General features: G+C 39.8%; 1 protein-coding gene and 1 long non-coding RNA gene across 9 annotated transcripts in view; one reads left to right on the top strand and one right to left on the bottom strand.

Moving 5' to 3' along the window:
* The window catches only part of SMARCA2 (SWI/SNF related, matrix associated, actin dependent regulator of chromatin, subfamily a, member 2), a 113123-nt gene extending 108546 nt beyond the window's left edge, over positions 1-4577 (top strand). For all 7 annotated transcript variants that reach the window (XM_054054375.1, XM_054054370.1, XM_054054371.1 and 4 more), the window contains 3 exons: positions 2030-2162; positions 2913-3055; positions 3680-4577. In XM_054054375.1, the coding sequence (XP_053910350.1) occupies positions 2030-2162; positions 2913-3055; positions 3680-3715 (312 nt within the window). In that variant the 3' untranslated portion in view covers positions 3716-4577. The remainder of the gene's footprint in view (positions 1-2029; positions 2163-2912; positions 3056-3679) is intronic.
* A 5365-nt stretch (positions 4578-9942) lies between these two features.
* The window catches only part of LOC128850398 (uncharacterized), a 106922-nt gene continuing 93523 nt past the window's right edge, over positions 9943-23341 (bottom strand). For both annotated transcript variants that reach the window (XR_008447808.1, XR_008447807.1), the window contains one exon: positions 9943-11349. This is a non-coding gene — a long non-coding RNA (uncharacterized LOC128850398). The remainder of the gene's footprint in view (positions 11350-23341) is intronic.

The raw sequence follows: 23341 nt of genomic DNA, 5'->3' as shown, positions 1-23341 counted from the left end.
GGAGGTACATCTGAGTAGAAACCGTATGAGAGTTTCTCGGGGAGAGGCAGATTTTGTGGTTTGAGTCTTTTGTCCTCAGTGCAGCCTCAGCGATTTGGGAAGTTTTTAATGTTGTAATGGTCAGATGAAACACAGATATGTGAGGCGTTAAAAATAGTACATGACTATTGAAACAGAAAATTTGTTGTTTATCATGAAGTTCTGTTGTTGTTGTTTCTCACTTTTTGAAGGAAGTTTCACTGTCAAGGAACCTTTTTTTTGAAACCTGTTGGAATTGGATTTTGGTCAAAATAAGGAAACTTTCATGTGTACAGGTTTTCCAGAAACCACATCAGTTTTTTTCTGGATCAAAATAAATACTGAATATTACAAATAATCCCACATTGAGAAGATTAAAGTAATTCTTAAAAAGATCTTAATTTCCACAGGAAATTCTGTTTAAAATTCTGGGTCACAGTGATGCATTAATTATGTAGTGACCAGCATTAGAAAAGTGTAATGCTGTTTGTGTCCTTAATTATTTTTGTCTCAGAAAAGTTTTTGTTCTGAGAAAGACAGCAAGGTTACTTGAAAGAGTGGTTCCTAAGAAGAATGGAATATGGTAGGCCTAGGCATAAGAAAAATATATGGTCCTCAGGAGGAATCAAGGTCTCTGATTCATAGCTGACTTGAAAAGAAGTAGGTATAAGAAAATAATCAATAGTCATTTAACTTCTAAGAGGGAAACTGTGGGGTTTTACAGTCCACTAATATTGTAAGAAAACAGGAGAAATGCCTTTTCAAAACATTCACTAAACTTATATACGTCAAGAAATTTTGGTATGGTCAAGAGCAGTCGAACATTTCATAACAAAAAGCCTAGTAGTACTTACAGAATGGGGAACAATCTGCAGTGAGGTGCAGTTATAAAGAAATTGGCAGTCAAATGGAAAAAGAGAGATTGCAGACTTAACATAAAGAATTCTGAACAAATTTTTTCTAATTTGTTTTGTTGAACCTGCAATGAATTAGGGCAATTTTATTGATTTTAATGTACAGATTGTATAATAACAGTCAAAAATCCTTCCATTATCTTTCTCACTAGTAGCCAGTGTGCCTTTGTACAGTGAAGTCTGTAATTCAGCCAAAGGAGTAGTAGCCAAGGTAGTTCAAGTAGTGATGATGATTAAACCAAATGCAATCTATGACTGCACCCTTGTATTAACTGTTCTTAGTTGTCTAGTGCCGTATTGTGCAGTGCTTGGCTTCTGATGTTTTACAAAATAGAATTTACAAGCTGATTTGTTAAGGTGGTTTTATGAAGTCCCAGATACTCAGCAGGACAACAAGGTCTTTGCTCTGTTAACCTGAGAAATGTGTTACAAGCCAAGAGTGAGAGTAGTCCTCTCACTCCTAAGAGTCCTCTCATGCTTGATTTTAAAGAGAAAATCTGATGTACGCAGGATACCGAAGAAACTACGGAATGTTTGAGAACAGGTGCTAAGGTCAGAACAAGCACTATTATTTTTTTTTCAGTCGTTTTAGATCAGGGAGGAAGGAAGGAATGAGCTGCTTGGGATGAGTTATGTTCCTTGTAGCCACCTTGGATTCCAAAATAAAATAAGGATAATTAGCATGAGGGTTAGCTACTCATTATTATCAATTGTATTGCTAGACTATAACCCATTTTTTAATTAAGATGCTTACTGCTGAAATCTGTTGCGTTGGCAGTGTTTCAAGGCTGTTACAATCAAATGAAAATGCTCAATAACTCTTGTGGTAATAATAATAATAAAACCACTGCAACTGGACATTTTAGGAGTAGAACATCTTAAGAGTTGTATTTTTGTGGCTCACTATTGACAAATTTCATCATTTAGAGTATGAAAAATCAATGTTGGTGTTTCTTGTAAAATTAATTCATCAAATGTCATTATTCATTATTTGAAAAGGCCATGTACTCTGTGGGTTTGCACTGGAAATTAAGGTGTATGCTGTGGATTATTGCTTGATTTTACAGTTCTGACATGGGTTTGTATTCACACTGTAGATCTATGAGGATTCCATTGTTCTCCAGTCTGTGTTCAAAAGTGCACGACAGAAAATTGCCAAAGAAGAAGAAAGCGAGGATGAAAGCAATGATGACGAAGATGAAGATGAAGAAGAAGAATCAGAAACAGAATGTGAGTCCCCTGCTAAGTACTGAAAACAAAGTACATCTGGGGATGGGAAGGTTTTCCATTTTCTGCTTGGAAACTGGTGATAAGGTTCTGTTTTCCATAGGTGAAAGTAACTTCTTACTAAGTTTGCTGCTTTGGATGTTAATGTTCAGCTTAACTCTTTTGTGTCTATGTTCTGGCTATTTTTAAGCCAGAAACAAGTAACAGAGGTGCTTTGTGGAAGCAGATCTGACTGATCACGAGTGTTCGTAAACTCTGGTCCTATTCATGGAATTTATAAATAGAAGTGCCTTGAAATGCTAGAGGCAGTCTTTATCCTTCAGGCATGGTGTGACACAGAAAACTCAAATGTGCCAGTTACCTCCACATAGCATTTCTGGAGTTTAAAGCTAAAAAAATCGACTGATTGTACAAAGGACAAACATTTCTATGTGCAAGGAAGACTATGTTTTTAGATGTGTATCTTCTCACAGGAGAATATACTACCTGTAGACATACATACTGAGTATGAAAAGAAGATGCACATGGTAAACTTCGAAGTTAGTCTTTGTAGTTTAATACAAATTATTGTTACAACTATCAAGATGTAGAGAAATAAAAACAAGTATCTCTGCTTGATTTTTCCACACTCCAGATCAAGAACAGAAGGGAATATCTTGTCAGGGTGCTACGAAGGGTGAATTTCTGTGAGCAGAGGCAGCATTTAAAATTTGTTGAAAGTTACATTGATATATGCTGTTAAACTTTTTGCAGCAAAATCAGTGAAAGTCAAAATCAAGCTAAATAAGAAGGATGAAAAAAGTCGGGAGAAAGGAAAAGGCAAGAAGAGGCAAAGCCGAGCAAAAGCCAAGCCTGTTGTGAGTGATGATGATAGTGATGAGGATCAAGATGAAAATGTAAGTTTTGCTGACTGAGACTGGAAGTGGTTGCAGTGATTGCGTCTCTACTCTGTCCTGCTTGCTGTCAGAGTTCTGTTCATGCCTAAGCACATTTTTAATCTGCATTGATCATCTTGTGAGAAATGAGTAGGATTATTAACTGTATCTGAGTGTACTTATGAGATCTGGTTCCAGTGCTGAAAGACAAGAACTTGAAGAAGCTTGGAGCTTATTTCTTGGAGGTGTTCCTACTGTTGTTGAACATTTAAATCTCATGGTCTGTTTGCTTTTGTCCACTGACAAAAAAAAAAAACTCTTAGCTTTGATGTATGGGGATATTTTAGCAAGTGCTTCTACTATTGCAACAAAAACCTCGTCCTAGTTGTTTTTAAATGTATGTGTAGAAAGAAGGATCCAGTGTTTCCTCACTCTGTCTTTCCTTTTCTAAAGAAGTCTACAGCAATTACATGAAATGTCATGAAAGAGAAATATTAGATAACGTAGTAGGTCTCTTAAGGCTATCTTGTTTTATCAATTTAATTGACTTTTCTTCCTTTTACTCTCTTCTTTTTCCTTCTTTAACAATTTCCGCAGAATAGCTGGTAAAGAATTTCTGACTTATCTTGTGTCTCTTACCTCTAGGACCAGTCGGAAGCAAGCGGAAGTGATGATGAGTGATCCATAGGGTTTATTTTCTTGGCAGAACTGGCCCTTTCCCCTTCTCTTCTCCCTTCTCCTATTTACACCCAGTGAATTCATTTTATCAGATAGTCATTGGGTTGTTTCTGTATTCTCATTCTCTATAAATTAGATTTAGGATAGTGCCAGACAAACATATGATATCATAGTGTAAAAAAGGAAGAAAGTGTAACATATTGTGACCAAATGGGCCTCAAAAGGTTTAGAAACAACACAACAAGAAAGCTTTTGATGGAAAATGTGGGTTGGTAGTATATTTCCATGGACTGGTTTTAACTTGGTAATGGTTTGGTTGTGCCTGGCTTTGATAAGGTGTTTTTTAGCGGCATCAGAAAGACAAAAAAAAGTCTTTTGTAGCATTGATAACCAGGAGAAGCCATTAAAAGCCACTGGTTATTTTATTTTTCATCAGGCAGTTTTCAAACTTTTTGTTTGTTCTGTATTGGTTTTTTACACTGTGGTACATATATGCAACTTTGTTTAATAGCTTATAAATGTACAGTAGTTAGCCTCATCCACCTTGTCCCATATATGTTTTTACACTTTACGCTTGACGATCTTCAGAAAAATGCTCTTTGAATTGTATCAGATTTATGTCTACTGTGAACTTTGCTTAACTTCTTTTCCTTGATTAAAAAAGTGGGGTTAAAAAAATTGCTATTGAATATTGCAATCTATATAGTGTAATGGACAGCTTCTTTCATCAAACTGATCTTCTATGTTACCAATGTGGATTATCACCTTTTCCCTAAAGTGTACTTAATCTTTGCTTTCTTTGCACAATGTCTTTGGTTGCAAGTCATAAGCCTGAGGCAAATAAAATTCCAGTAATTTTAAAGAATGTGGTGTTGGTGCTTTCCTAATAAATAATTTAGCTCAATAAATGCGGCTTTGTGCTACGAGTTCCATAGAAGTCTCTTTATAATAGGGACAAGATGGAAGGTATGTCTCCTATGGAGAGGTCCACTATTGTCTGTCCTGAATGTAAAATTAGAACTCATTCAGATGCCACAGAAGTATCGTCAGAGATGGAGAGAAGATACACAATACATGTTAAAATTAGAATAATAAAATTGAAACAGTGAATTAATTCCTTGAGGAAAAACTATAGTTCATTACCTAATTACAGTTGAAGTGATTAGGCAATTAAAAAAGCATTTATTTTTCTTTCAGGAAATCTATGTCCATAGGCCTACAATGCAAACATTAAGCCCACCTACAAGTCTTTATTTTAGATATTATCTTGAGGTATGAAGGTTATGATACACTAAGGTGTGATAGTTATAAACATTTGAACTATGTATCAACAGTTAATGTTGGTACTTTGGAAAATCAAAACTCCGTCAATTTGAACATACATAGAGTAGAAAGTGTGCAAGCCTAGGAGCTGATTTGTAAACAGAAAAAGTTGTTAGGTGAACTGTGTGTTTCTCAGTATTGTGTCCACATCTCTTTATACTACCTTGCAGTATGTTAACTGCTTCCAATTTTTCTAGCTCAGCGAAAATGCAATTACAAGGTTATCTGATGCCCGTTTGTGTGCTATTAGCTAGGCACCAAGGTAAGTCAGCTTTGCTTGGTTATAACAATGTTCAGTGTTTCATTCGTAGTGTTTGCCCCATCTGAATGGAAGACCCTTTATGTCAAATAGAGATACCATTACTTGCAAAGAGACAAATTGATGAGACCCGTGTCTGAAGCAGTTCTGCAGGAAACAACTTGGTGCTCCTGGTAGACACCCGAGTTGAGCATGATCCCACAAGGTGCCCTTGTGTCAAAGAAAGTTAGCAGTATCCTGGACTGCATTAGGGAGAAGTGTTGCCAGCAGGTCCAGGTATCCTTGCCCTCCACTCAGCAGTGGTGAGAGATAACCTAGAATGATGTGGCTGGTGGTGGGCTTCCCAGTAGAAGAGACACATGGAAATACTAGACTAAGTGCAGCAAAGGGCTGGAGCATATGACATACGAAGGGATGCTGAGAGAGCTGGGACTAACTCAGCCTGAAGAAGAAAAGGCTCAAAGGCGCCTTGTTGATGTGAATTAGTATCTGAAGGGAGGAGGCAAAGACAGAGCCAGGCTGTTTCCAGTGGTGTCCAGTGAGAATACCTGAGGCCATGGGCACAAACTGAAGCACAGGAGGTTCCCTCTGAACATCAGGAAACGCGTTTTTGCTGTGGGGGTGACTGAACCCTGGCACAGATTGCCCAGAGAGGTTGCAGAGTCTCCATCCTCAGATATACTCAAAAGCTGCCTTGACATGGTCCTGAGTAACATTGCTGTAGGTGGCCCTACTGGAGCAGAGCACTTGGGCCAGATGAACTCCAGAGGTCCCTTCCAGCCTCAGGCATTTTAAGATTCTGTGATACAGCACAGTTTGGTTTGCGGAAGCCTTTTTGTCTTCAGTGACAATTTCACAAGACCATATATAAGTGTTATTTTTTCTCTGCAAAATTATTTAAGTCCACCAGCCTGTTATGCAAGATAAAAAACACCTGGCAGTAGGCTTCAGTCACTGCTGGCCTGGACTGGGTTTAAACTGGTGGCTTAGATATAAAAGGCACAGTATCACATTACCTGTCCCCAGAGTGCCTGATGACTTTGCACTGACCCAGTTTGATTTCTTTTTCAAGAACTCATTTACAGATGAGTGTTCAGCTGGAGAACAAAAAAAACTAGGAAACCCAACATTTCTGTTAAAAATAAAAGCAACTTTGGTTTTGTAGTCAGTAACTATAAGCCATATGCGGATGCTGATTTGCATGAAGAAACATATTTGAATTTTTAACTGCAGTTTTTGTTTTATTTGGTTTAAGAAATTTCAGAATATTTTCAATTTCCTCTCATAAGTCTCTAGAAAAAATGCAATTATTTCTATGATTATATTAAAACTGATTTATGAGTGTTAAGTCATGCCTCTGCCTCAGATGCAGTTGGTCCTGTTATTTTGCTTAGGATTTGAATTTGTTTCTACTCAGAGTAATTTTTTTAGTTGTTATCTTGGGTTTTCCCTCAATGATTTTACTGCATTTTTTAAGATGAGGATTTTTTTCTGTTAATCTCAGCACATCACCTTATGAAGAAAAAGATTCTGGGTAAATTGTTGCTATATGTAACCTTCCAAATTATTTACACAGAAAAAAAGGAGGAAATCTTTTTTTTGAAGGTATGTGCAAATCCATGTTGAAGATGGAAGCACACTTTTTCTTCTACAATATTCCCATTTTTTTCTTTTTCCACTTTTTTTTTCTCATGTCAAATTGATGCGCAAAGCACCAGGAATATATTTTGGACTACATACAAATAAAAGTAGGGAAACTAACTCAATTCCTACCTTAATTTTATAAAATTGTTTAGTAAAATTGGAAATGGTGAGTGTATCTTGGGCACTGAGGAAGATAATCAAACTGAGCCTAAGTTTTTCTTACTCCATCTGCTTCTAGGAGGCTGGCAGCAGTGCTAAGTGGGCCAGATGAATAACATTTTAACAGCTTTTATGCATTTCAGGTGCTATAAATGTTCTTTATTTTCCCCTAACACACGTTCTGAAAGAAACAGAGAAAATACAGAACTTTTTACCTATATAAAGTTTCCTGCTTTAGTGTGTCTGGTCCTCAATGCAGAGCATTGGACTGGCTGTGTTTTCAGACACTCCTACCCTACTCAGCTCATAAACAAAGGTGGCTATTCAGTGATGGCTGAGAGAGAGACGTGGAAAGGTGTGTTGTGGCAAATGCTGCCACAGCTTCTGTGCACTATTAGACAGCACAGCTGATGCAGTAGTAAGCTGCAAAGCAGTGTGCAGTTACTAAGCTGTTGATTCATGCTCAGTCCGCTCAGGCACCCAAGAGGAGCATCGGTAGTTCTGTTAATAATTCGCAATCTACTGTCACTTGTTAATTAAGGATGCTTGGGCAGTAGGCTTACTGAACACGTTGTCTAGTCTAGGAAACGGGTCACAGTGTTAAAAGATGAGAAGTTTTTATGAAGGGACTTTTAGACTGGTCTCTTCCCTCTGCTCATCCTCTGAAATATTTTAAAATTTCTGAAAAAGCCACATATTTTATTTTTAATAGAGACTTGCGCTGTTAGCTGAAACACAACTATAAATTAGATTCTTTAGGTTCACACAGTTTGTGTGTTGTTGACCATAAGGAAGAAGTGAAATATGTACAGGTCTGGCGAAGAGATGAATGATACAAGCTTGGGGAAGAGTGGCTGGAAAGCTGCCTGGCAGGGAAGGATGTGGGATTGTTGGTTGGCAGCCAGCTGAATATGAACCAGAAGTGTGCCCAGGTTACCCAAAAAGGCCAATGGCATCTTGGCCAGCAGGACCAGGGAAGTGAATGTGCCCCTGTACTCAGAATTGGTGAGGCCACACCTCAAATACTATGTTCAGTTTTGGGCCCCTCCCTACAAGAGGGATATTGAGGCCCTGGAGTGAATCTAGAGACGGACGACAAAGCTGGTGAAAGGGCTGGAGAATGATTCTTACGAGGAGCAGCTGACAGAACTGGGATTGTTTATCCTAGAGAAAAGGAGGTTGGGGGGAGACCATATCACTACAACTGCCTGAAAGGAGATTGTAACAAGGTGGGTGTTGGTCTCTTTTCACGAATGACAGGCGATAGGACAAGGGGGAATGGCCTCAAGTTGCGCCTGAGGAACTTCAGATTAGACATCAGGAAAAAAAATCTTCACTGAAAAGGTTATCAGGCACTGGCAGAGGCTGCCCAGGGAGGTGGTTGAGTCACCGTCACTGGAGGTATTTAAAAGATAGGTAGATTAAGTGCTCAGGGATATGGTTTAAGTAGTGGACAGGACTCAATGATCTCAAAGGTCTTTTCCAACAAAGAGATTCTATGATTGTATACACCACTGACTCCTTTGCCATAGAATTGTGCATCCTTTTAGGAATCACTCATCCCTAATCTTGCTGTGCTGAACAAGTGGTAGAAGGTAGATGATACAGAAAATAAACAGATGTGAAACAAGTTACTAGTCAGCATTTATCTAGTTCTGTTTTATTGTAACTAGATATCCCATTCAGTGAGGAAGAGACTTTGAGATTGAGCAGTCATACATTTTAAGTGCTTAAACATCAAGGACCGTGGTTATACTTGCTAACTTTGAAAATTAAAATGAAAAAAAAAAGCTGGGAAGCTGCAGGCTGCTTGTTCCCTTTGAGGAAAGTGATAAAATCAGATTTTATCCAACAATTATTTGAACGTGATATAGAACAAAAGTTAACAGGAGATTGCAGCACCGCTCTTTTATTTCCCCTTAACAATCAAGAGCTCATCTTCTCCTTGAATGAGAGAAGGCTGGCGCTGGTATCTCCACGTGTGGAGGTCACACCTGCTTTCCTGACAGGAGTCTCTGTCTGCTTTACTTGTGAGAGTTGTGAATGTGGCAATATTTACCGTACTTCTGGCTCCGCATTCACACAGAGAGATGGGTGTACTGAAGAACATATTGAAGCCTTTGCCTGGATCTGATGCTGGTATGATGTTAAATATTTTTATTCCCCTGCTTCTATTATAGAGGCTGTATTTCAATCATATGGTATTTTACTTCTCCATTATTTTCATGGCGACAGGAGATACAGTAAAACCAAATTTCTTCTCCAATTTGATGATGACAGCTCATGTTTTCTTCCCCTTTTTGGCAAATTGCTGTCAAAGGCTGAATCACAACGAATGGGAGATCAATTTCTTGTATTTTCAAAGTGACCAGAAGATGTATTGGAAGTTATGCCTGAGACGAGGATCATTTTCACAATTTCCAGCCTGGGCAACTGCTTCTTGAGCTTGTGCTTGGTACTCAGTGTCTTAAGTTCATGCACGATCCATTGCTGTATGCCATATACAAATGATGCTTCATTACATTTGCCACTTTTGATGGGATTGACAATTTTAAGCTATGTATTGCATCGTCTGCCACCTGGGCTATTCTCACAGGCTATTCCTGGTTTACTGTAGTAGCATATATTTTGTGCATTCTCCCTTTGGGCTTCCAGCATAGTTGCTGTCCTGTCCATAGCCTTGCACTGAAATCAATTTTGTATGCACTTAGTTGCCTTACAGACTTGAAGCAGTAACTGCTTCATTGTGTAGCACTACTTCCCATCTTTTTTGTCTTGACAAAAATGTCAAGACTTGTCTTTGAAATGAGAGAGAGAAAAAGGAATTACAAGGCATTGTGTGACCGTTCACTTGGCTTCTTATTTTCTGAGACCAGGACACCTTGTTGCTACTAGTGCGGTTGTCTGCTGGTGCAACCCCTAGGGACATGTCAGTTCTTTAAGTTTCTTTGAGCAGTTCTTAAGTTCAAGGAACAAAGCAGTGAAGCTGAGCATGCCTGGCATTCTTCAGAAGCGTGAAGGATGTTCAGTGTTCCGTGTCAGTGCATTTAAACACTTACAAGCGGTAATTAAAATAGGTATGCAGTAATTAAATAAGTATTTAAAACTTCACGATTCATTTAAACTACGTAAGGGGCAATCTTATCAAAACAAGAGCATCTTACTTCTCCTTTGGAAATCGTTATTTGAGCAACTGCCATTGGTGCACCATTGGATGTAACTTTTTGTGCCATTTCTTCATGCCATTCTTATATCCCACTGTTTTGTGTAACTATCAAGATGTAAATTCTGGTCATCTTGAGTGTTATAGTAAAATAATTTAGCCTGCATCATTAATCAAATTTTTTTACTACTTCTTTGGAATCTGAAAGATACAGGGACAACGTGTAGCAGGGTCCATACCAGAATCTAAGTACATTACAGTGATGATTTCCATCAGCTGACAGCTTTAAAGAAGAGAAAATATTTGTCCTATATCTGGCAAATGGATTAATTCTGCTTAGGGGTAAACAAATGGAAAAGGATATTACTGTCTCTTTCTCCTTTGTCATGCAGACTCACTTCAAAGCCTCATTCTCAGTACATAAATACCAGGTTCAGCCCACTTGAGACCCAGCCACCAGCTGTAGGTTAAAAAAAGCGGCTTGAGTTTTAAGCTGAATTGGTGGGATTTTTTGGGGGTATGTTATGCAGTTGTTCTGTCATTCTGACTATATCTGGGGCTGGCACACTATGCCTTTCCAACTGTGCAAGGTCTTATTGAAAGTTAGCACCTGAGAGACATCGCTGCTGCAGTCCTGGGGCTGAAACGGATTCAAAGCAACTTTTCCAGGTGAACATGTTTTCCTGGGTTGTGCGTGGGGATTAATAAAGGCGACAAACTTTTGGTGGGCCCTGCTGTGTGAGTGGGCAGCTCACGACCTCTCAGAGCTCTGGTGATCACAACAATCTCATCCTTGCCTGTGACATTCCTGCTGAGTTCAGCAAGTAGCCTTGTTGTCTGTTCTGCCTGTGTCACTGTTCCTCTGATCACAAAATGCTGCTTCCTTCCTTGAGACTGTTTTAATGGCATAGCATCTGCCTGATAAGAGTCGTCTGGCCTTGGGGAACCATCCCATTACTTGTCTGGTAACACACAATCTGGCTGGCTTTCTCACCGCTTTCAAGGAGTTCATGGCATTCTCCCTGGAGATGTCGGCGTTGCTGGTTTCCCATCTACTCGCTTGCTTCTGCAGCCTCCTTTTATGTACCTCTGTGGGATCAACCAGAGTAAGGTAAGGTAAGTAAAGTGAATCACAGACACTAATCCTACAAAATAAAACAGGTATCATCTACACTGCATTATGGTGTGTCTTTCACCTCCAGCCACCTCACCTGCCTGAGACCCATCAAGTGGTCTCTCTGGGGCTATTTAGCCTTTAGAGTTGCTGAACAAAAAATGATCTCTAGTTATTTTTAAACTAAATGAATTTGCACAGCAATTTTTTTTTAACTTATCCCAGAATTGTTACTGTCCAGACACAGGATGAACAAATGTCAGACAGTGATAACTTCATGAAAAGAATATGATTTTAAACTCTGAAATATACCTACCATATAGAATTTGCAAAATTGTATTTTTTTTTAAAAAAAAAAAAAAAGATACTTCATATGACACAGCTTCACACTTTGCTGATGAAAAAGAGAGCAAATGTCCCCTCAGGACTTGACAGAAGAGCACCTCCAACACATCATGCCTCTAACCTCCTGTCAACCTTTTCAGCTGTCAGCCCCTACCTCAATCCTACCGTGTACTTGGGTAATAAGCACTGAGACCCATCAGATGGCACCCTTGTTTGGGTAAGGCTGGTCTTTATTCATCTGTCCGGGGTAAACTATAGCGCAGGGTGCATGCTCTTCAGCAAGTATAAGGTCTGACGGTATGATATATGATGTTACTACTTGACTACAGCATTCTGTCCTGAAAAATACTGGAAAGGTAAACATGAAACTTCAGTGCACTTTTTTTTAGCCTTAGTAATGCACAGAGCTACAGATCATAATCTTCTGTTAAGGCTACACTCACTACAGGTGTAAACATTTTCATGTATTTCATGTATTATCTTTTTGCATGTTCACTGGTTGGGCCTATTTTCCCATCTAGTTTTGCCAGAAAATACTCTTATCTTACACACATTTACCAGCTGTCTTCTGGTAGCATTTACACCCAGAGTTCACTGTGAAGGTTTATGCTGGACTGAGCATGTCAAAGACACTAACTCATCGACAGCGCTTTGCAAAGGATTGTACTATATTTTACCTTTAAGATTTTAACTAGCAAGGGAGTTTTACTTTCCTCTGGGCAAATGCTGGGGGACTTCTAAACAAAAATGAATCTCAGTAAGTAAAGAATGAGTGGGAAGTTTATAAAAGACCTGCTTTCATGATCAAGAAAGTAGTTTCTGAGATCTCTGCCGAAACGTCACTTGCTCTTTAACACAGAAATTAATTTCAGCCTGATGACAGGTCTTGCAGACATGCCTTCAGAGGGCTGTAAGGAGCTGTGTTAGTCTGTGGAGTCTCTGAAGGCTGTCTCCAGCCACATGGTCTCTCCATTTGAACAAGGAGCTTCATCATTGCATCATTGCAGGAGAGGGAGGGGAGGAGAGCCCAAGAAAATCTGCTTTCCCAAGCAACAGACCTCAAAAAGGCAGGTCAAGGAGCCTGTCCCTGGGGAATTGCAGGCTGAGAGACAGATAGAATTAATACTAAATGAAATCCTGGTCCTACTTATAAGTTATTTCATTTAGTACTTACTTATAAGTATTAATGATTGCATAGTTTATTACAGATTGGCAACGAGATGTTTGTTGTAGGAGATACACAGCTCAATTTTCATCTTTTGCTTGTAAATGATCAGGTACCCATGAAAGTATTTCCCAAATCTGAATGGGAGAAACCACTGTTGTAGGCTAAAGGTATATCTTGCACTTCACGCTATTCGGTCATAAATCTTTATAGATGTCCAGTGCTCCTCAGTTACTGTCAGGTTTGCACTGAGGATATCTATTCAATAGAATTTCAAGGCTTTTTGTGAATATTTTGTGTGAGCCAGCAAGAAAATGACAAATAGTAGCAGTTCTTCTCTGAATAAAATAAAACTCAAGTTCTACTTCCTCCAAACTGAACTGAGATTAAGCTGCTAGGTTTTACATCTTACTGTTGAACCTTTGAGCTATGCAGTAGCCTGTTATTATTTTTAATGAACAATATTTTCTTATAATTCACATCTACGTGACTGTTCCTATGTTCATGCAAATAGTGATGTGGCATAAGCAGAGCCTAGATTTCAACATCACAAGAGGAAATATTTTGGGAGTACCAGCAGTGATAGGATCCACCTGTAAGCGTACAGTGAGTGGGAAGTGGACTGTTTTTAATGCTCCAGAGGAAAGATAGAATAAGTCATGCTCATTGAGATTTTGTCTGAAATTTATGGTTTTCTTCCGTAAAGCTCACTGTGATAGGCTTCCATTACAAAGAATAAATGGTATGATATATGAAAGAATAGAGATATTCCTATGACACTCTGCATTTGTATCTTTGTGTCTCTGACTTGTAACTTTATATTAAACCTCTGCATCTGCGGATCAGGATTCACAGTGGTCATGGACAAATCCTTCAGCAAAGCTGTCCCTCAGCCACTGAAATCCTGACATAGGAATGAATTACAGCTAACCTGAAAAGAAACTTGTATTAGGTATGCTATTCTGGGCTTTTGTCTTTCCTCTCTCTTGTTTGTGGATTCATACAACAGCATTGGAAAGCAACTGTCTGTAGTGAGGGCTTAAGTTTGGTTTGGACTTGGCACATATGCTGTTCCAGGGCAAATAAGTTCTGTGCTCTTGCTTATTCTTCAGCAGTCTCACTGGATCCCGAAACTCTTGTTTGAAGTATCCCAAGATTTAAAAATGAATGTGTCAAAGACAGAGGAAAAATGGAGAAAAAATAATCCATTTGAAAATTACTAGAAAAAGTAATCTCTGAATTTTTACTGAAAGACATGAAAAATACATGTTGCTACAACTGGAAACAGCAATACTTACATGCATGTATAAGCCCCATTACAGAATCATCCTGCTACACCCTGGATACCAGATTTACATCCTTTCCTTTCCTCTGTTTATGTTTTTGCTAAATGTCGTGTGATTTAATTTCCCTTCTCAGACTCCTATGAACTTCTACAGACCTCAGGATGCTGACTGATCTACCAATTGACCTCCTTTCCTCCCAAAGCATCAGAAGGCAGTTGTAGCACGGCACTGATTTAATAGATTAGGCTTTCCTAAGTGGTTGGAAATCCTTTGATGCTCCAGTTCCATACCCCGCGTATTCTGACACAATGCAGATTATTGTGTTTTTCACTGAAAAAGAAATAAAGCTGTGGAGTTGATTTATTCTGTGATATACATGCTGGAGAAAAAAAATCACACACGCCCAAATCGGAACAAACAAAAAACCCAACCAGACCAAAACAACAAAACCAAACAGAAAAAAAGAATTACAGCATAACTGCTAGAAGTATGAAGACAATAATCATGAGGACATTCAAACTGAGACACAAGTGGCATAATTAGATGCTAGAAAAGATACTTTTTGCTTTAGATGCACTTAATTGAAAGTTTTAAATATTAGTTTAAAAGCCTCTTTGCTCAGCCGTTAGCTTCAATATTTTGCTTCTTTTTAATTGCTTTCCACTATCATAGAATAGAATGGAGCAGAGCAGAATAAAACGGACTTTTTCAGTTGAAAGGGACTCGCAATGATCATCTAGTCCAACTGCCCAGGCACTTCAGGGCTGACCAAAAGTTGAAGTGTGTTATTAAAGGCATTGTCCAAATGCCTCCTAAAAACCGACAGGCTTGAGGCATTGACCACTTCTCCTTTGCAGTTGCAATGCTATTCAACCTTTCTACATAAGTGGGTACTAAGAGATGGATTTTCTTTAAATGTCAGTTTTTAAAACCTGCTTCCTTTTTTTTTTTTTCATGAATACAGTGTCTATTTCCAAGGAGTGTAATTTTTAGTGGGGATCAAAATGCAGAAGTATCAAAAAACCTAATCAGCAGGAAAGTGCACGAGTCTCAGAGGTCAGTGTGTGGCTAGAAATCAAATTTAGGATCTCTCATTTATTAACATTGCAGCTTGTGTTAGTCTTGGGCTGTTCCTGGTTACTTTCTTCTCTCTATTGCTTGTCCTCAGATCTGGAGGAAGAGGGTTTTTCTGTTTGTGGTCTTCTTTATCACTAGCAGGACTGCAACAGTAACCATAATGCAAATCAAGCCTATATTTGGTTCTTAACCAAAATAGTAAATTCAATGAAGCAGTCTCCTTTGTTTTAATTTGTACTGTACAATATGCAAAACTCAACCTCATTTTTTAGAAATTCAAAGCCATTTTACTTTATCAACCCAAAGAAATAAAAAATAATTAATTTCCTTACTTCCAGTCAAAACAAGCTGAAATATTCCTTCCACAACTGAATTGCAGCTGGTGGTTGGTCAAGGAGCAGCACAACGAAGTTGGCCACTGTAACCTACAGGGATTTTGAAAATTGAACAGTGTGGGAATCTGAAATCTCAGACAAGAAAGGGAAAGGCATATGCTTCTGCCTATGCTTCTTGTCCTTACATTCTCTACAGAATGTAAGACAATAAAATCCCCAAGGTCATCCCTGCCCAGGCCCAGCAGCCTGCACATGGTTGTGGGTCATCAACAGCCCTGGAGTCTCACCCCAGGTGACTTGGTACAGTCTGTTGAATCTTGTGATGGCATCCCACTGCTTGAGGAAAGCTTCATTCTGCCTGTGTCTTAATTAGCTGGCCTAATAAAGCTATCTGACATTCAGATCTTGGAAGAGCCTGATCAGGCTGAAAGAAGTTCCTTCCTGTCCAATTGACCTCAAGAAGTAGAACTGCTGTTTCCTTTTTCTTTCCTGGCTGCAGGAAGTCACTGAAATAAAGTGCTTGGTTTGTGACAGTGTTTTTGGTTTTGCCCCTTAATGAAAACTAATCCGTTCTAGGAGGTTGGCTTTTTTGAATATTTATGTTTAGATCTGTATAAATAAACTAATTAAGAAAATAAATTAAGTCCATATAAACTAGTTCTTTTTGGAGCCACAGTAGCCCTGAATTTTAAATGTGTGTTTCTGCCCAAGTTTGGTCAGAGGGCTTGGTTTTGTTTTTTGTCAGAGTTCATTAAGTCGTTTAACCAGGTGTCTTTATCTCCCCTGCCCCTCCACTCCATGCTTTCTTTCAGTCCACCGTTTCTCCTGCTTTGACCTCTTCTCCCAGTTTCCCATCAAGTAGCTTTGGGAATTAACTCTTTTAGTTTGGAAACTTTGATCAGCATCACAGCCAGGGGCCAAGCAGGCTTAGTGCTAAGTTCTTGGAGCATACACTAAACATCACCACCAGACTGTGACCCATTGAAAGGCATTGTTGTGTGCAGGGTCCTTGTGGGTCCTGCAAGAAGGTATTACACATCTAATGCAGTAAATTATTAGATAGCCTTGGGTTTGCCATATCCTTCTGTTTAGACATTTTCATTTGTAGCACAGATCTTGCAGTTTTCTTTCACTGCTGTACAGAGGAATTGGCAGTGCCTGAAAGAGTGTTTCTTAGCAGTTAAAGAATGAGATGGCAGAAGTATCCAGCCCGTACTTCCTTCGGGCACTCACACAGCTTTTCCATACCTATTCAATTCAGTTTAATAAGGAATTACTTTCCCGCTTGAACTGCCTATGATGATACAGTAACCTACAGCATAGAATCATATAATGATAGAATGGTGTGGGTTAGAAAGGACCTTAAAGATTAACTAATTCCACCCCCATGCCATGGGCAGAGACACCTCCCACTAGATAAGGCTGCGCAAGGCTCCATCCAACCTAGCCTAGAGCACTTCCAGGGATGGGGCATCCACAACATACCTTGGACAACTTTTCCAGTGCCTCACCACTCTCATTGTGAAGAATTTCTTCTTAATGTCTATTCTGAATCTTCCTCCTCCCAATTTATAGCCATTCCCACTCATCCTGTCACTACACAGCCTTGTAAAAAGTCTCTCTACTGCTTTCTTGTAGGGCCCTTCAGGTACTAGACGGTTGCTATAAGGTCTCCCCGGAGCCTTCTTTTCTCTAGGCTGAATAACCCTAAGATTCTCTGCCTATCTTCATAGCAGAGGTGCTCCAGCCTAACCATCTTCGTGGCCCTCCTCTGGACCCATTCCAACAGTTCCATACCCTTCTTACGTTGAGGATTCCAGAACTGGATACAATACTCCAGGGGGGATATCACAAGAGTAGAGTAGAGTAGGAGAATCACCTCCCTTGATTTGCTGGCGACACTTCTTTTGATGCAGCCCAGGATACAGTTTGCCTTCTGCACTGCAAGTGCACATTGGTGGCTAATGCAGAGCTTCTCATCAACCAGCACCTGCAAGTCCTTCTGCAGAGGGCTAGTGTCAACCATGTTGTTCCCCACCCAGTATTGAAAGTGTAGCTTGCCTTGACCCACGTGTAGGACCTTGCACTTGGCCTTGTTGAACCTATGAGTTTCACATAGACCCACTTCTCCAGCTCATCCATGTTCCTCTGGATGAGATGCCATCTTTCTGGTGTGACAACTGCACCACTCAAGCAAGGTGTCTTCTGCAACCTTGCTGAAGGTGCACTCAATCTCACTGTCTGTATCATCAATGAAAATACTAAACAGCACTTGTTCCAGTACAGATCCCTGAGGGACACCACCTGTCATGGATCTCCATCCGGACATCGAGCCATTGACCACTACTCTCTGAATGCGGCCGCCCAACCAATTCCTTATCCACCAAACGGTCCACCCATCAAATCCAAATCTCTTCAATTTGGAAAAAAAGGATGTTGTGGGGGATTGTCAAAGGCTCTATAGTAATCTAGATAGATCACATCCTTTCTTTTCCTATGTCTGCTGATGTGGCCATCCCATCATAGACAGCCACTAGGTTTGTCAACATCCTGTTGAACTTCTGGTTTCTATGTCTGATAAGGCTATCTCTAAGTAACTGGCAGCTGTTTTCTGCTGATGAAAGCATGAAAGTTAGAGGACAACTACTAAAGAAATTTCACCTTTAATTAAGTCATATTTTTGGTCAGTTGAAAATAGTAGGGCAGCAGGGGCACTGATGTGAGCCTGCATCTATGAAGTAACAAGTTATTCTCTCCAAAAAGAAGTCCTTCCCTGATGTGTATTTGCAGGAATAGACTTGATGTTCAAGGCATTTCCAATGCAAGAGCAAACACCGGCTTCCCAACAGAAGTGATCAAGGAGTCGAGGAGCAGAGCTGCTCTATTGGATCTGATACTTACACATAAGAATGAAGTGATCGGGGGTGTGAAGATAAGGGACAAGCTTGCATGCAAGAACCATGAGATGGAGGAGATTAGGAACCTGATAGGACAGAATGAGGCAAACAGCATTACCACAACCCTCGACTTCTGAAGAGAAGAATTTGTCCTGTTCAGAGATCTGCTCGGAAGAATCTCATGGGATATAGCCATGGAGAGGACTCTAGAAGAGCTGGTGGATATTCAAGGGTCAATTCCTACAAGCTCAAGAATGGTCCATCCCAACGGGCAGAAAGAGCAAAGAGAGCAGGAGGCCTGTGTGTAGGAGCCTAGAGATCCCAAAGAAACTCAGACAGAAACAGGAGGTATACAGGAGGTGGAAGAAGAGACAGATGGACCAGGAAGTATATAGTGGTGCTGTCTAACCATGGAGAGGTAGGCTTAGGAAAGCCAAATCTCACCTGGAGTTGAATCTGGCAAGAGGTGTGAACAGCAACAAGAAAGGTTTCTGCAGGGACATTGGAAAAAATAGGAAAACTGGGGAAAACATGTCCCTGTTGCTAAGTAGGGCAGGGGGCCTTGAGACCAAAGACACAGAGGTGGCTGAGGTACTCGGTATCTTCTTTATCTCTGTGGTTACTGCTAAGACTTGCCCTCAGTGATCTCAGCCAAGGGAAGGTCCAGGGCAAACCAGATTTACTCTCAGTGGAGGACAATTAGATTAGGGAAACTATAAAGAAACTGGAACTACAGACATTCATGGGCCTGATGCAGTGCCCCAACAAGTGCTAGGAAACCTGCCTGTGTCATTACAGGCTGCCTACATTCATCTTTAAAGGGAGTACTGGACAGATGCATGACTGGAGAGAGACCCTGAAGACTGGAAGGAAGCAAGTGTCTCTCCTGTCTCCAAGAAGGAGAAGGAGGATCCAAGGCTACAGGCTGCATTGCCTTGATCACTGGGAAGTTGGTAGAGCAGCTAAATGTGGAAATAATTTCCAAACAGCGTGGAGGACAAGAAGGTGACTGCAAGTAGTCAGCATGAACTTAGGAAGGGGAAACCATGCCTAACCAACCTGATAGTCTTCCACAATGAGGTGACTAGGTTGGTTTATGTATGTACAATAGGAAAGAAAGACCGAGAAATAATTACTCAGAGAAATGGCCAGAGAAAATCTAGGTTCCTTCTGTATGTAATAGATTCAAGAAATGTTTACTGAGCATAAATTTGAATGCCTGTCTGTTGAGTAATTTTTATACTAGTGCTGACAGCTGCTTGCTGCAGCAGATGAAAGTACAGCGCTGCTACCCTCTTTGTGTTTCTTTCCTATTCTGGTGCTAAGTCTCCATTAGCATTTCTGGAGGAGTAAATATGTTGATTGGGAAAAGATGGCTTTCTTTTAAATATTTGACATGGGAGCATGCTAAGATATCAAGACAAAAATGTGAAGATAAAGGAGGTGCTGTATTGTCAAGTGTCGGCATCTTCAAACACTCACCTATACAAGAGAATCTGCTGTATTTTTAGTAAGAACCATGATGGATCTGACTGCCGTCAAGTGATGTCTTTTATGAGTGGACTGAGTGGACTGTTTTCAGAAATCAATGTGCCTTTTGCTGTAAGAGTTAAGGAAATGTTCCTCATTTTTACTGCCTTCTTTTCCTCTTTGGACACTGTCCTTGCCTAAAAGAAAGGCAAAAACATGAGTAAGAGCTATTACACTACCCACGAACAGCCACAGTGGGTTGGACCCGTCCTGCTTCTGTCTCTGATTCTGACAGAATCTAGGATTAGATATATTAGAAGAATGCACAAGAAAGGCTCTCACTAACTTCTCAGCCCAAAGGGGAAGTCTTGTTATTTTTATCACTCTCACAGCCATAGCACAGTGATTTTTTGGGGTAGTAATCACCCTTCACCAGCCTCCTGTAGCAGCATGCTATACTACCAATATCCATTACTCAATCTTTCCATTATTATGGGTTGCACTTTTAACTTGTGGCAATGGGTTCAATACAGGCTTCTTATCTGTGTGAAATATTTTCCTGGTGTTGATCTGAAAAGGCTCTTCCTTTCACTTTTCCCCTGTTCTGCTATTAAAAAGGCCAAATAAATGGGGAATTTATTTCGTCATTAATATTTCACATTTGTGTGGATCCCTCTTTTTTGTCATGGGTGAAATCCTGCCTCAGGAGAATTACTGCCATGACTTCTTTGGAGCAAAACCATGTATTTTTTCCCCCTTGATTCTTGAGCTACTGACTTTCTGCTTAGAAAGAAACTTCGTTTGACAGTCCATGGCTCAGTCATTCCTTGTGTTCCTGTGTTACCATTACATCTGTCTTGAACTACAGTGGAAATCAAGTATTTTTTATAGACCACACCATCTCTGCAGTTAACTGTTTCATTTGCTTGGAACAGAAAAAGCTGAGTATGCCTGAGTGGAAAAAAAAAAAACGTATGCTATCAAGTGAGCTATATTAGGGAGTGTCTAAAGTCTGATATTTTCAAGTTCAGCCTTTGATTTTCAGTGGTTTTCTGAAGTTTTAACTTTATATGCACCTAATTGTGCAGGGGGGTGATTTCTGTGATTCCTTCCAAAAGTTTAGCATATGCAGAAGCCCAGCATGGTTGGGTGTTTCTGACGAATATCAGTAGGTATGGAACTTCACTGTAGATTCCACAAGGAAAAGAGGAATCAGAAAAGCAGCAGCCTTTGCCTGAAAATGTGCTGTTAAAAGATGTTCTCAGGAGCTGCTTTTGTTTGCATAATGTTGCCTTTGGGAAACAGTTGAAACATGTTCCTTGTTCATACCAAACTCCCAGGTGACTGGCACTCATCTTTCTCTCACCTGTGTTGTCATGATGATGGACACCTGTCACCAGAAAAACACCATAACTTGAAGTGTTTTGGTTTTGTAGGAGATTTTGGTCCAATTAACAAAGTAGGTTAATTCAGATTCTAGTGAATGCATTTATCTTTGTGACACAACCAGGCAACATAAGTAGGACAAAGAAACTAATATACTTCTCTATTTCTTTACCCTGCTCCTGAGGTGACATTTCAGCCATCATAAGCTTAACTACCACCATCTGGTCAAGGAGCAACAACATGTTTGGCCTTCACTGAACATCAATAACATGCTATTTCTGCTGTGACTAACTTGAAGTCTTCAAAAAAGACACAGATAAAATTGGCAGGACGACCTGGAGCAATCTTTCTGGGATTTTTCTATGTGGCTTTTTCTCTCTTCTTATGCGATACAGTGGTAGAGAAGACATTTGGTGGCTGCAGCTATGAAAGAAGTGAATTTCAGTAAACCTCCTAGGGCATGACCTTGTTACACAGTATGGAAGACAAACATTTTTTGTAATCCAGGCTTTTTTTAACGAGGATTCACTGTGCTCCTCAGGCTACAAGCTAAAGAAACAATTGCTTGAGAAGCCCCAGTCCTGTGTCTGATATGAGTGATAATCTGTTCTCTCTGTTGACAGAGCAAATAATCTAATGAGAAGCACAGGAGCACAGTGTTCTAGGACTAGAAAGTTACATGTTGTAGCTGAGGCACTGGTGAGGTGTAAGGTATGGGTGTCATTGCAAGTGTAAGAAGGAAATAGCAGAGCAGTAAAAGAACAATCAATTAGGCAGTGCCGGTAGTTCATACAGTGTCCTGATAAGACTTAGATTAGATGAAATAGTCCTGTACAAGTATTGGGGAAAAGGCCTGAATAAAACAAAATTAAAGAAATTGCCAAAAGTGTATCTTTATTTAGAGCTTTGTTTCCTAGGCTACTTCCTTTCTTGGGAATTTCTCTCATACACTGTGTTTAAGTTATGATCATCTTAGACACAGATTCCCATTGGAATCTTTTGTTTTGTTGATCAGGTGCACAAAACTGTATTTAGTTTTAGGGGTTTTTTTCTTTTTTCACATCTAGGGGAAATGTCAGTACAAAGGGATTTCACCTTATGAAAGTAAGGTGTAACGTAGTTGAGTTTCATTACCTGCTTTTAATAGATCTTAAGCTCAGAAGGCACTACTATGTCCCTTGCAATGAGTTCTTCCATGATGCACACCATATAGCTCTGTGTGGTCTTGTAATTTGTCTCTAATGAAAGCATTGCTCTTTTCAGGAAAAACAAATCTGTTCTTGATCAGGAGACAGCAAGAACCAACATTTCTTAGTTTATTCTGGTAGTTAACCTTTGCACTAATTGCGTCAGCTTAACTTTCATCTTCATAAAACAAGCAAAAAGGAATCCTATATCAATGAGGTTATAAATTCCCTTTCACATAAAACTTCAAGCAACACCATTCCGGGATTGATGTATATGATCTGAAAGCATTAGACTGGATTCACTTTTGGTGTGTAGCTGTGCTGAGAAACACTGGTGGTGTAATAGCCTCACAGACACATGCTGCTTCACCTCTTGTCAGAACAAGAGATTTAATTCGCAAGATTTTAATTCACGCTAATCCAATTTAAGTTTGGCACAGTTGTGCAGTAGACCTTAGCTGCTGCCCAGTCACTCAGACTGTCATTTATTCTATTTCTGTAGCATAACCTTGTTGACTAAAATACCAGTTTGTGTTAGCACATATCCGATGTAAACATGTAGTGACTTTGCCTTTAGAAAATTGCTCTGCTGATGTATCTGTACCAGTTGAAAACTAAGTCCTTCCCTTCTGATGTGTGGAGTTGGGGAGAGGAAGAAAGGGTAATAGCAGTAACATCCCTCAGAAGTCATCAACATGTACAAAAATAATTGTGAACAAACAAAGTTACACAGAACGTTACTCTATCAAAAAGCCCAATGTCTTGTGCATTGCAGATAAACTTTACCTTTGCACTAATCTAAAAACAGGGAACTATTAT

The sequence above is a fragment of the Cuculus canorus genome, chromosome Z, assembly GCF_017976375.1.
Source record: "Cuculus canorus isolate bCucCan1 chromosome Z, bCucCan1.pri, whole genome shotgun sequence".
In the NCBI taxonomy this organism is placed as follows: Eukaryota; Metazoa; Chordata; class Aves; order Cuculiformes; family Cuculidae; genus Cuculus; species Cuculus canorus.
This window is presented reverse-complemented; position numbering and strand designations above follow the sequence as displayed.